General features: G+C 30.3%; 1 protein-coding gene and 1 long non-coding RNA gene across 3 annotated transcripts; one reads left to right on the top strand and one right to left on the bottom strand.

The window, feature by feature from the left end:
• Positions 1–1,523: 1,523 nt before the first annotated feature.
• Positions 1,524–2,662, bottom strand: LOC132755180 (uncharacterized). 2 transcript variants are annotated; one of them, XR_009629174.1, is made up of 3 exons: positions 2,582–2,662; positions 1,942–2,072; positions 1,524–1,711 (listed from the first exon to the last, which is right to left on the bottom strand). It is a non-coding gene; the product is annotated as an uncharacterized LOC132755180 (long non-coding RNA). The 2 variants fall into 2 exon arrangements; XR_009629173.1 differs by having other exon boundaries at positions 1,942–2,063.
• Positions 2,663–7,102: 4,440 nt separating this feature from the next.
• LOC132755182 (uncharacterized) lies at positions 7,103–12,645 on the top strand (the record flags this gene model as incomplete). Its single annotated transcript, XM_060745988.1, has 5 exons — positions 7,103–7,236; positions 7,976–8,090; positions 10,509–10,894; positions 11,337–12,211; positions 12,594–12,645. Coding segments are annotated over exons 2-5 (1,428 nt in total), but the record flags the coding sequence as incomplete, so codon positions are not given.
• Positions 12,646–12,669: the final 24 nt, after the last annotated feature.

Genomic DNA, 12,669 nt, shown 5'->3' with positions numbered 1-12,669 from the left:
ACATATAACACATATAGGTATTTGATTTAACTATACTCTTTGAGCACGATTTGACTTCCATTAATGCGATCTAAATTATTTTTATGTTAATATAACCATTATACAGATGTATCAGAACAGGTTGAGAAAATCATGTCATACAGAAGAGGACGTTATTTGTATTTTGAAATAATACGTTTGCAGAAAAATGCAAGTTTTAATAAAGTTGAATGGTCAGATATATTCATTAAAGAATTTCTAAGATATACAAGATATACACATTAGATCGATTTGAGACTTTTTAATCAAATATTTAAAAAATACGAATAGAAGTAAAAAAGTTACATTCAAACAAGTAATGAAAATCATCCCAATAGATTGTTTTGGGCATAAATGACATATTTTTTGTGGTTTCTTTCTCTTGTCCACCTTTTCATATTATTCATAAGTGATTCAAAGTTCTGGTCTTATAAAGTATTTTTTTCAAAGATAGAAAGGCGTTATTGTGGCTGTTTAAGAATTTGTACATTCTCTATACCCCAAACGTCACAACCATATTTTAAAATATGTTTGAAGCAAATGTAATTGAACAGATACGGGTAAATACAAAGTTCTTGCTTTTTAATAAAAAAAAACATAGCTCTTTTAGCCTTATCAACACGTTTTATACTTTACCAAATTCGCCATTGGCATTAAATAGTACACCTTAGTATGTGAAACTATCTACAGTTTCCAACTGTTAACCATTGAAGATAAAGTTAAGATTAAGGTTTATAGGCATACGTGAACTTGAAAAAATATCTTCGTCATAACATAACGTACTTAGTGATAAGATGACGCACATTGACACTCCTTTTAGCTATATTCGTGTCGCAGAAAACACGGTGCAAAATTGAGAATCACTAGCGGGCAACTTAAATCACTTAAAGCGATGTCCAAATTTCGGGAGAAAAAAATGTATAGATTCTTTTTTTTTTCTCCTTTGAAAATCAATATTTTTTTTTTTTTTTTTTTTTTTAATAATGTCATTCCAAATATGTGCTCTACTCTTTCTAAGTCTTGCACATTTCTCCGCATTGACTGTGTCCGAGATTTGTTTCATACAGATGTTACATTACAGAGATATACATTTAATTTAAATTATTTCAGCAGACAATAGGTACTTGAGCTGCATAACAAGATATGGTTTCGAGTAGAGCATTTCTTAAAATCCGCAGATTCTTTTCTAATATTTAAAACGAATTCTAATTACATTTTCTTTTTAACACGACTTGCATCATAGGGACGAAGCTTAAGCGATGGTGTGATTGCTTTAGTCGGCGAAACAATGGTGATTTTTTTTTTTTTTTGTTTTTTTTTTGTTTTTTTTTTATGAATTACGATCAATTATTAGACCATTTTAAACTTACAAGATTTACGAAAATATTCCACTTAATGTCTTTTTGGCCGCAATTTTAGTCGTCCGCTAATTCAACCATGCCATCACTTTAAGATGCTTTATTCACGATATTTCAACAATTTTTACACACTTTCAACTGCTTCATTTTATTTTACAAGCATTATATTCTGAACGAGACACATCACATATATAGATTTAAATTCAAAGCTTGTAAGTTTTTTACATCTAATTCAATTGTAAGCGGGAAAGATGTCGTTGATTTTTCCTCCCCAAAATGCTGTGTAACAGTTTCTCAGAGTCGGGGAAATTTGCAGAGTTCACGACTTTGCATATCTGAAAATAAAATATTATCAAAAAGTCCAAATAATGAAAAGTTACCTAGTGGTGTTTTTTTCTTTTTTTTTTTTTGTTTGTTTGTTTGTTTCTCACGACACCTTAAATGAAACTATTTCATGTTGGCATTTACGCACTAAAACTGATAAAAAAGTAACTCGACAAAATCATTTTGAAAAAAAATGATTATAATAATCTAATTTGAAAACAAAACAGATATTTTTGCTTACAGAACGTTTACAATGGTACAGTCCAGACCTTCCATCGAGACAGCGACATGTGTAGTTACAACCATCATTCCAGGAGGCCCCTTCTTGATAAATCTGATTCTTGTAGAAACATCCTGACGAGCCTAAGATATCTATATAGAATATTTATGATAATCTAACACAGAAAGCAACAGTTTCAAAACACATATTCAAACATCGTAATATACTTTATTAGTTCAAAATAAAATCAACACTGCATTAATAAGTAGATATTCACATTTAATTTCTATTCCTTATTTTCTAATTACAATTACCACTGAGGGAAATAAAGATACTCTCCAGCAATCACTGTTGTCAAATATTTATGTAATTTTAATCCTTAGTATAAATATTTGAGATATTCGTGTGCTATTATTTAATATTTACAATTTGTACATGGTCCATGATTAGCATATACTAGTAATTCAAGTTGTCTTGAATAATTGATAGCTTGTTAGATAAGGACAAAGGTCCCAAATACTTAAAATGGAGTGCGAAATCAATTTTTAATTATTCGTACCCTTCCTCTTTATTTATTTAAATATTCAGAATAAGTTGCATGACAAAACATTTTTACAGATGGACTAAAATGTCTTATAGAATTATGATAGATAAGATATACCATCAAATGACTCCAAACTTGCAGGAACAAGGCTTCTTGTCCCGGTCCCGGTTGCGTAGCTTCCAGCAGAGAAAGTTATTGCTGTATATGATAATATTAGAAATTCATTTCAAACAATCTTACACTGCTTGATGACAAACACGATGGTAATGGAAACATTGTCAACAAGATGCATTCTCAGCATTGCGCGTTAGTTTTGAATAAATAAATTTGATGTAACTGTATTTTTGTTTCAAAAGTGATAAGTTCTTGATATACCGATATATGATATCTCATTTTTCTCATACGGCGGTCATTTATTTTTAAGCACTGATAGATAACAGAGACGGAACGAAATATTTCAACAAATCAAACAGATGATAATAATACAACGTTTAACTTAATGACTTACATTATTGCATCAATCGAAAAGGTATCTTTATAGAATTATAAGAGAATTTAATTTAGTTTTAATATATTTCATTTTAGAAATTATGCTCTAAAAAGTAGTCATGATAGACTTGATAAGTTGTGAAAATAAAAATACAAATTATAAAGATATATAATATCATTTAATTTACAAGTATGAAATGAAAATAAGATTATAGTTGAGACCTTACTTTTCTCTTTTCTTATCAAACAAAATCGAAGCAACTTCTAATTCATGCTAAAAACATAGAATACGTACTACTGTGACAGAAATTACAGAATCTTGCGCAGACCTTAAGAGCCCAAACTCTAATTTCAATCGAGAAACATATCACGGTAGTGTATGCTGCACAATTTGCTATCTCGTCGTTACATGAACCTGAAGATATAAATTATCTATTCTTAAATATATACAATACTCGCTGCTAGAACTTTAATTAAAATAATCACTACATTTCCCAGGGTATTTTAAAAAAAATAAGAATTTACCATGAAAGGTTCAGGTAAACACATCCAATATACAAAACCTGTATTTTTTAAAAGAAAATGAAGGGAAAATTATTTATATTTCAACCTAAAAAAAAATAGAGAGAGAAAACTGTAAAACTCAATAACCAAACAAATTATCATATCTTTATTACAAAAATAATTTCACTTTTCAATAACGAAGAAACCAGTCTTGTAGTCAAACTGAATGTACCGCAAGTGGAATGAGCATACCATTCTTGTCTTGTTGACAACGAAAGAAAACATGTTTAGTAATGATAATCCTCACGGAGAGTATTCGTCAGCTATGTTTCAAATAAACATTCAAGAAAATTTCACCTGTTATTGATGATATTTAGATCTGACAATAAACGACAATGGAACTTCAACCTTTTTTTCCTTTCTTTTTTTTCCAATTAAAAATTATATCGTGCTCCGCAAAGTTTTATGCATGCAACCTGGTCGTTTTTACTGTTTCACCAACGACAAGCTTTAGAAAAACTTTTCGAATTAAGCGTAAATTTTCTATTTTAAAACAAAACTTAAAATACTATTTTAAGTTTTCAAAGACTTCCTTACTTCTCGCATCGACAACAAATCTCTGTCTGCTAATTTGTGTTTCTTTTCCTTCTGTCCATTGAGCCACATAAATAAACAAAAATAAAACTATAAGAATCTTTTCCATAGTTGTATTTCAAATGTCTATAAGCTCTTTAAGAATGTGTTTACAAAGTATATAATGGTGTAGATGTAAGTACGATAGATAAGGATTTTGTTCTCTGGGTCAAATTAACAACGCATTAAATGAAAAGATAACGTAGAGTAAGTAAACAATCCTTCAATTAAATCATTGTAGTAAAAGTTGTGGATAAACGGCTCGATCCGTCAATTGCGTTGAATACCAAAATAATTGGTTCAAAAAGCAGGATCAATATGATTTAGACTGTTCATGTCGTATGTATTTCACAAAACCACTTGCATCGTTGATAAACAAAAAAGTAATGAGCGATTAAGACAAATGAAAGATGCAACAACGCTTCAAGGGTTTACAATACATTTCCACTTTATGTGGACATAAATGTTCTGAGAAAAAAAGAGTTATTAAAAAGAAATAAAGCATGAATATCAATGAAAATCACTTTCATAGATCTAGAGTCAGTTTATCAGAGTGAATTTTCTCTCACGCTCCGTAGCACATACATTTCAAAGTCCTTTCCAGCAGTTGTAAAGTTTCTTTACAATTGATTTTGAGTTTATTTGAGACGACAAGATATGGAAATTAAAGTAATTGTAAAAAGGTACTTTATAGAAGTTAAACAAGTTTTCATTATTGTTCAGGTAGTCTATCAATATCAAATTTCAAGTGTGCCAAACAATATTCTTTTCCTATTTCTATTTAAATCATACGAATGGTGCTTCAGAATTAATTGAACTTCACTAAAATCTCAAATGATTCACGCAGCGTTAACCAAAACGGGTTTTCAAATAAAAATAAAAATGGATGAGGTTTCAATAAAACTAGCATACTTATAATGGTAAAACTATAGCAGGTTAACATTACAATACGTGTAGATATGACCATAGAGGTGTTGAAATTCGTACTAAAATTAAAACTCTAGACAATCTTGGAATAAATATCAAATTATTTAGGAAAATTTTGTTATATTTATATACCTAATGAACTTTCATACAACACAGTGACTAAATTAATCTATAATTTTTATTCTAGTAAGCAACAGGTCAAGGAACTTGATGGCCAATGCCAGGAACAAAACGACTAATATAAATAAGTTTCCCTGAAATTTTAACAGTAAAACCAAGGAAGTAAGCAAAGAACATGCGCGATTCGGCATACCATCGGCTATGGTTTACCTCATTTTAAAGAAGGAATTTAAAGCGAAGACGATTTGATCTCGCTATATAATTAACTTATTATTGTGCTTAAACAAAAAGAGATGTTGATCAAATTTGCTAATCTTGGGTCTTTACAGTAGATATGCCAAAAAATGGTTCTCGGAACTGGTGCTGAAACCAGTGTGCCTTTCTTTTAACAGATTCGCAAATATTTTTTTAGGTACTGTTAACTCCGCTCTGTTGGTCAGTTGGTCACGAGTCATTGCCTTGGATTTAACGACTGCGCGAATGGCTTTGCTTTATACATTAAAACTGTGCATAAATGAAATAAAATGTTCTGAAAAAATATTATGTTGCTATTTTAAGTAGGTCTTTAAAACCGTTTATCAATGATTAAGTACACGTGCCATTCGCTCAAAGGGAACTATACCAACATACGAGTATACCTTACATACACATATTGTGGATTCCCGGATCATTCTTTATAAACCTCAACTGTAGGCAGCTGAGATATAGCTTTACAAAATATCATATTTGTGAATGAAATTCCTTACTGCTTTATCTACATACAGGTTACTTGTTTCAATTGTTAAGGTGTATTTTATAAAGCTGAAAAATGGATTTTTGCAGTTTATTTTTCTGCTGTAAATAAATTAAAAGAATTGTCAATTAATGTATACATAAGTGTATCAATCTTGTATGGCATAAATATTACAAATACATTTACTTTATACAAGTTTATGCTGCATTCAAATTAGGTTGCATTGTTGAATAAAATAGTTATGGTATTGAGCAAACATGCATGTATATTTATGTATTTTGTTTTACTAATGTTTGTATTGCACAACAGTCTGATTACCTGAACCACTTGTTTGTCATTTTGAACATTGTTTAGGCATATCGGTACTATAAATAGGTCGCGCAAGGAGTCGTGCAGAATGGTTTCTGTAAGTGCATGGGTCGTTTGCCAGCCTAATTTTGCACACCACGATAGCTGCATGCGCGATAAGTTCGGATTTTTTTTTTGTTCGGGTTCTTTAAGTTTATTGGAGTTGAAGAGATGTTAATGTTGATGTTGAGCTGCTTTAGTTTAAGTGTTCAATTTGCTTTAAGACTGTTGCTAGAATATAATTATGATGCATAATTTAAGTTTAATTGATTTTATCATGCTTTCACTTTGACTTTTAATTTATTAAACAAGTATAGAGTTCTAGATGATAGACATTTTCAGCGAAAACGTGTTTAAACAGATTTTTGTTTAAAAAAGAACAAAAGTAGAAATTTCACCAAGCACTATTATATGACCGAGTGAACCGTGTACCAAAATTTTGCTGCTCCTTTAACATCGGAACACTTCGCCGATTAATTATTATCTGAGTTTATCTGGAGACTGACGAAAATAGCAGATATGTTGCTATAGTTCGCAGATGCAATTCGACCAATCAGAAGTTCCTACTTTTTAAAGAAGCAAACTTGTTATCAGTATAGAGTCATGCCATTCTGTAAATCCATGCAGTCTGACCAGGGTCTATATAGTGTTGGCTGACCAACTTTCAATTTTAATCTTGATATCTCCAAAATTGACAGTGGAGAGTTCCAACGATGGATATTATTCTTTACGTTTATAATGAAGACGTTTTATTTTAATTTCAACAGTTTCAATATTCGTCCAAAAAAATCCAATCATTTGTACAATACCAAAACATATAGTCGCGAACTATAGTTCCGCTGTTACGCAAAATAAACTAATCCGTACTATAAACTATATCATTCTTAAAATAGAAACACGGGATTTCGAGGATTTCTTTTTCTGATATTTTATTTTCTGTTTAAAAATATTATTTAATGTAATAAGTGAGTTAGACATACTTATTTTGATGGTATCAAAATGATAGTTATTTTTGAAGGTAACTTTTAACCATTTTATGATATTCGGTATTCAATCTAAAAGTAGTTATATCGGGTTTCTACATTGTTAAATAGACCTATTTTTAAAATCTAGAACAAGTATATATAAATAGATAGACCTAGCAACAACAAAAAGAAATGCATGAAATTAACTTCTTGCAATAGAATTTTAAAGATTTTGAAAAACTTAAGAACATTTAAAATGCTTTTAAAATGATATGCACAGGATCACACAAAATAAACAATTAAGAAATACTTAAGTTATATATGTCATATATAATCGTATTGATTACGTCATTATCTCATGCACTTGTATGCAAGTATTGAAAAAAAAATGAAATTGTCTCTATTTCAAAATTGATTAAAACGACAGGTCATTTTAAGTGTAAACAGTACATTTGTATTTGTAAGTTATAATTCATTATTGTCGTTATTATTGAAGTTCATCAACTATATATCGCATTTCATTGGCTTAACTACTTTTTTTAACTTGTATGATATACATCGAATTATAAAACGCTCAAAACCATTGCTTTTTTTCAAAATACTTGCCCCATGCGTCCTGGAGCAGATTAAGTATTTTACGAATATGTTTATATGAATTATTATTCCAAGCCATAAATTTATACTTCTTAACTGATTACAATCAAATCCATAATATATGTCATTCTTTTTTCTATGAAAATGCAAATTGTAGTTAATTTCTCTTTGTTAAATTAGTTCTTTTCTCCCTTTTAGATGAGTGTTAACAAAGAATACCACCACTTGATACCATCTCTGGAAGTATACCCTAGAGTTTATTTCTTCAGCAAAAGATATCATGATATAAGGGAAAAGTACAAGAAATTCGCAGGTATTTATATGATATTTTGTCTTATAATTCTAGTGTAGGCCTGAAGCAAAGTGATAAATTTTTGAAATACAGTATACTAGTATATAGTTAAAATCTCATTACTAAGATTTTTATCAGAATGGTGGCTGTGTCAGCCAAGTAAGATTTCGTACTCTATAGTTGTTCAGTCACATTTCAAGCTTAACTCTTGATTCCACTATCCTTGATGAATTATATAATGTCTTCAACTTTAAATATAAACACTGTCCGTGTCAGATTGAGGCCCAAAATATAATATGTTAGCCATTTGTTTTTTGTTGTTGTTGGGGTTTTTTTGTTTTGTTTTTTTTTTGTGAGGGGGGGGGGTTCTGAAATTTCATTGTGTTGGGAATTCGGTACTGGGTCGACACCGGATTCGAACGAACACAAAGTGACAGTACGAAATAACCAACTTTAGCTTTATCTATTACCTAGGTGTGTTGTGCAAATTGTGTTGGATTTAGGCCAAGATGAATCATCTGCATACTTAAAATTGATTATTATCATAGGTATATATATGTGTTATGTATGGGCTTTAGATCTACAGGTTTTTTCTTTATATACTAAAAGTTTTTCATTGGAGACTACCAACCCGGAAGTGAGAAACAATATACAATTATTGTTTTTCAATATGAAAACAAATAGATGCGAAGTTTCACAATGGAATTGAAATGCGTGTCTATAAAGTCATTTTTTGTATTGAGTGATAAATAACATTTGTTTGTAATTATTTCATTACAAATTGTAGGGTTAATATTATCAGTATGGAAATGAATCTTCACAACGAACGAAAGACAGAGGTGTCATGATAAGTAGCATAAATTCCCCTGCAACATGCTAAGAGCCACCCTGCTTCTTTTAATTCTGGAATTCGTACACCATCAATCCAAAAATGAACCTGACTTCTCTTAAACATACTGAGACTTCTGAAAAGTGTTCCATAGAATATTAAGATTTTGCAATTTCCGTACATACATTGTTTTCTAATTAAGCTAATTAAGGCTTCTACTAAATTTTACTTTGTATTTTCTACATTGAAATTTAATTCATAAAATGATTGTGTAATGGTCTTTCTTGTTGATCAGCAATATTTCGGTATAGAAAAAAGAAACTGCAAGGGTATCGATGTATAATGAGAATAACGTTTGCCTAAACTGTTAATTAGTATCATTACATTTGCCCTGATTAAAACTTGAAAAAAATATATTATACAGCTTTTTGATAATATGAAACTTTGCATATGACATGTTTACTTAATCTAAGATTTTATCAAAAGTAAACATCCACATATGTAGTAAATACATAACATGTTGATGCCAAAGATATTTATACAGATTAATATACATTTTGACCTCAACCCTCAACGTATTAAATAATGTACTAGATACAGTTTTCATAGAAAATAAAATTTGTAACATATAATTTTCACAAAATTTACACAGTTGTATCATGATTGTTAACAGGAAGGCAGATTGTTGTACTTACTTCATCTCACTGATAAAACTGGTCCATTTATAGATGTAGACAGCGTTATCAATATGATAGTTTTAGTATAGTATAATGTACAAAAAGACATGTATAATAATCTGTATGTAAGATATAATTGACACTATATTCAGTAGGTTACATTTGCAATTTGAATTGTATTAAATTGAGTAAGCATAGCACTTTCAGAGCCTGATATAAATAACATTCAAGATTTGTTAAAAAAACAAGAAACAACTTTTATTTCAATTTGGAGAATAACAAATGGTTATAAATAAGAAATCATTCATAAGCAAGGAAGCAAAAAAAAAAAGAATTATTTACAAAATATGTCTATGTACACTATCTAGCAAAGGGTATTCTTTTAGAAATTTCCATCGTTTTGATTTATATAATCAACTGAGATGACTATTATCGGCAGAAAAGTTATTTTGCGGTTACCATTGCTCTTTATAATTATTGAAATAATTATGTTTTGAAGAGGGCCGAAAATTTGAGAGATTGAGCGCATATACATGACTGTATCGATAAAACATTGTTGTTACATTTGCAGCAATACTTAAAACTCATGTGCATTTTTATAATAATATGTAATTATACCGAACCGTCTTTCAAGAATATTTACTTATTTACTACCAATTTCTCCGCAAGTGACCGACTACAAGTGTCACAAATCAGCTGTGGGAGGAAAATGACAAGTAGATTCAATTATTACGGAGATATTTTGCCACCCGAGGACCGAGCTAGCAACTCTTTGATTACACAATCGATATAGTTTTACCCCCATTGAATTTATCTTGCTAGCTTATTACTGCTGTATCATTTTCATTCTCTTCCTTGATATATATAATTGTATACATTAAATGATTAAATAAACGTAAACATAATTGATACTTTTAATAAACTATTTTGCAGATAAAAACCGAAAGACACTTTCTATAAATCATATCGAAGCACCACTGAATTGTACAGAAAATGGCCTAATAATTAAGGTCGTCGGAAAAGAGGACCTTGATCCAGCCAAATTCGTAGCAACTGATCCTCACTTGTTCAAAGTGCTGTCAACTTCAACTGCTGGTAACAGAACAGATATCAAACATGACACAATTGCTCCAGTTAATCCACACAAAGACTGTGTCCGGACATTTAGTGCTTCCGGACAGAAAGTCACCAAGTTATCAGATGACACTGCTGGCTCTACTTCTACAGAAGGCCAAAACGAAGCACTCAAAAATAACCCTACAACTATTATAGTTATATGCAATGCCGTTGTCGAAAGTCTAAATGACAAAGGTCTGGAGGTAAGAATTCTTTTGTTGTAGTACCTTTACCATGTCAAATTTATATCATAATAAAACACGAGCTTGCTTTTAACAAGTAAATTTTTTTTTATATTGCCTTTGATTTTTATGTAGTTATTACATTGAATTTATTTGCAGCATTCGATTTTGATAACATATTTCATTGCATTTGATTCTGAATTTCATTTCTTTTTTTACCAATATTTATTGATAATCATGACATACTCTGTATGATGAGTTTGTTTGCACAGAGCACAAAATAACTATATTTTTGATATGCTTCACATTCTTGTTTTTTGGGTTTTTTTTTTTTTTTTTTTTTTTTTTTTTTAGCTTTTTGTTTAATAATTTTCATTAAACATTAAGATGAACTCAAACCAATACAATTTAAGTCTCCACTTTGTTGGTAGTGTTTATGTAAATGTTGGACTATATTTTACAGGATATCAAGCTTCTGTGGAAAGGATTTGGAAACATGAAAGAACTACATGGATATTTCTTCTTGTGTCGCTCAAGCCAAGCATTCACGCCAAACGATGAAAATGTGTTTAGAAGTAGGCTGGATGAAGTTTTCGTAGACTGCTTGAAACCTACTCACATCATTATCAGAGGAAAATCTGATGATAGAATTGGTGACGAGATATCGTTGTACCTTGAAGAAATGATAGTTCAGAACCTCGTGACTGTTGAATCCGAACTACAGAAGTACACAACAGTCAAGAAACGATGCAACACACACAAACCCCTTTTAGAAGATGATTTGATCCGAACTGCAGTAAAATGTTTTCTCGAAGGGATTCCAATGTATGGCAAGGAAGCAAACGAAGATGAAGACAGTATTGAGGTCAAGATGAGTGAATTAACTCTTGATAAATGGCTACGTAAAAATGATAAAAGAATGACAGAAAAACTTGCCTTAATTGTCAAATGTTGTGTTGTTATAACTTTGTCTGGAAGACACAATATCATACCCCAACTATGTAACGAAATTCTGATCAGACAAAACTTCGAACAGAGGTGTATCTCAGAAAGTTTAATGTACTACGTGAACAGACTGTGGTATTGTGCCGAAGAATCTTCGTACAAATCTCTTCAGTCAGGTGCATATCATCATGTCCTCTCTTTGATAAAAGCTGATCTCGACCTCGTAACAGATATTGAACGTGACGTGCGTCAGTTTGCGTCCACGTTGAGGAAACTTCTGTTTGAGATAAGCGGTTGTTTTAAGAAGACCAAGGTAGATATTGAAAAGATAAAAGAACAAGCACCTGTAGTTAGTACAAAGGTTGGTGATAGTCTTCGGAAGGAAATACTCAGGTAATGTAATTTTTCATCTATAAAAGTTATATGCAAATCAAATTAAAATAAAATATAAACGAAATATTCTTATTTTATTTCCTAATTTACGTACATGTATATTAGATAATTGGTCATACCTCCATTACAAGGAAGTATAAAATCTGTTATTCATTATATATTTATCTAAACTAAAAATGTATACTTTTCAGGAGGAAGTTGTGCTTATCAAATATTCAAATGTTATGATAAACAAAATATGATTAAACCAATATAAAACTTGAAAAAAAAAGAAAAGATATTGTCAAAGCTAGTTTGAGAATATGTATTACATCAATGAAATATTTCTATTATTTCCAAGATTTAACTCAAGTATATGAATTATTCTCATAATTTATTGCAGTATAAAAGAAGTGTATGGTGTTGGTACAATATATGGTCAGTTGGAAATCCACGTGAATGAAAATAGCGCTGTTGAG

This window comes from Ruditapes philippinarum, unplaced genomic scaffold (assembly GCF_026571515.1).
Source record: "Ruditapes philippinarum isolate M1 unplaced genomic scaffold, ASM2657151v2 ctg10710_1_1_1_1, whole genome shotgun sequence".
NCBI lineage: Eukaryota > Metazoa > Mollusca > Bivalvia > Venerida > Veneridae > Ruditapes > Ruditapes philippinarum.
This window is presented reverse-complemented; position numbering and strand designations above follow the sequence as displayed.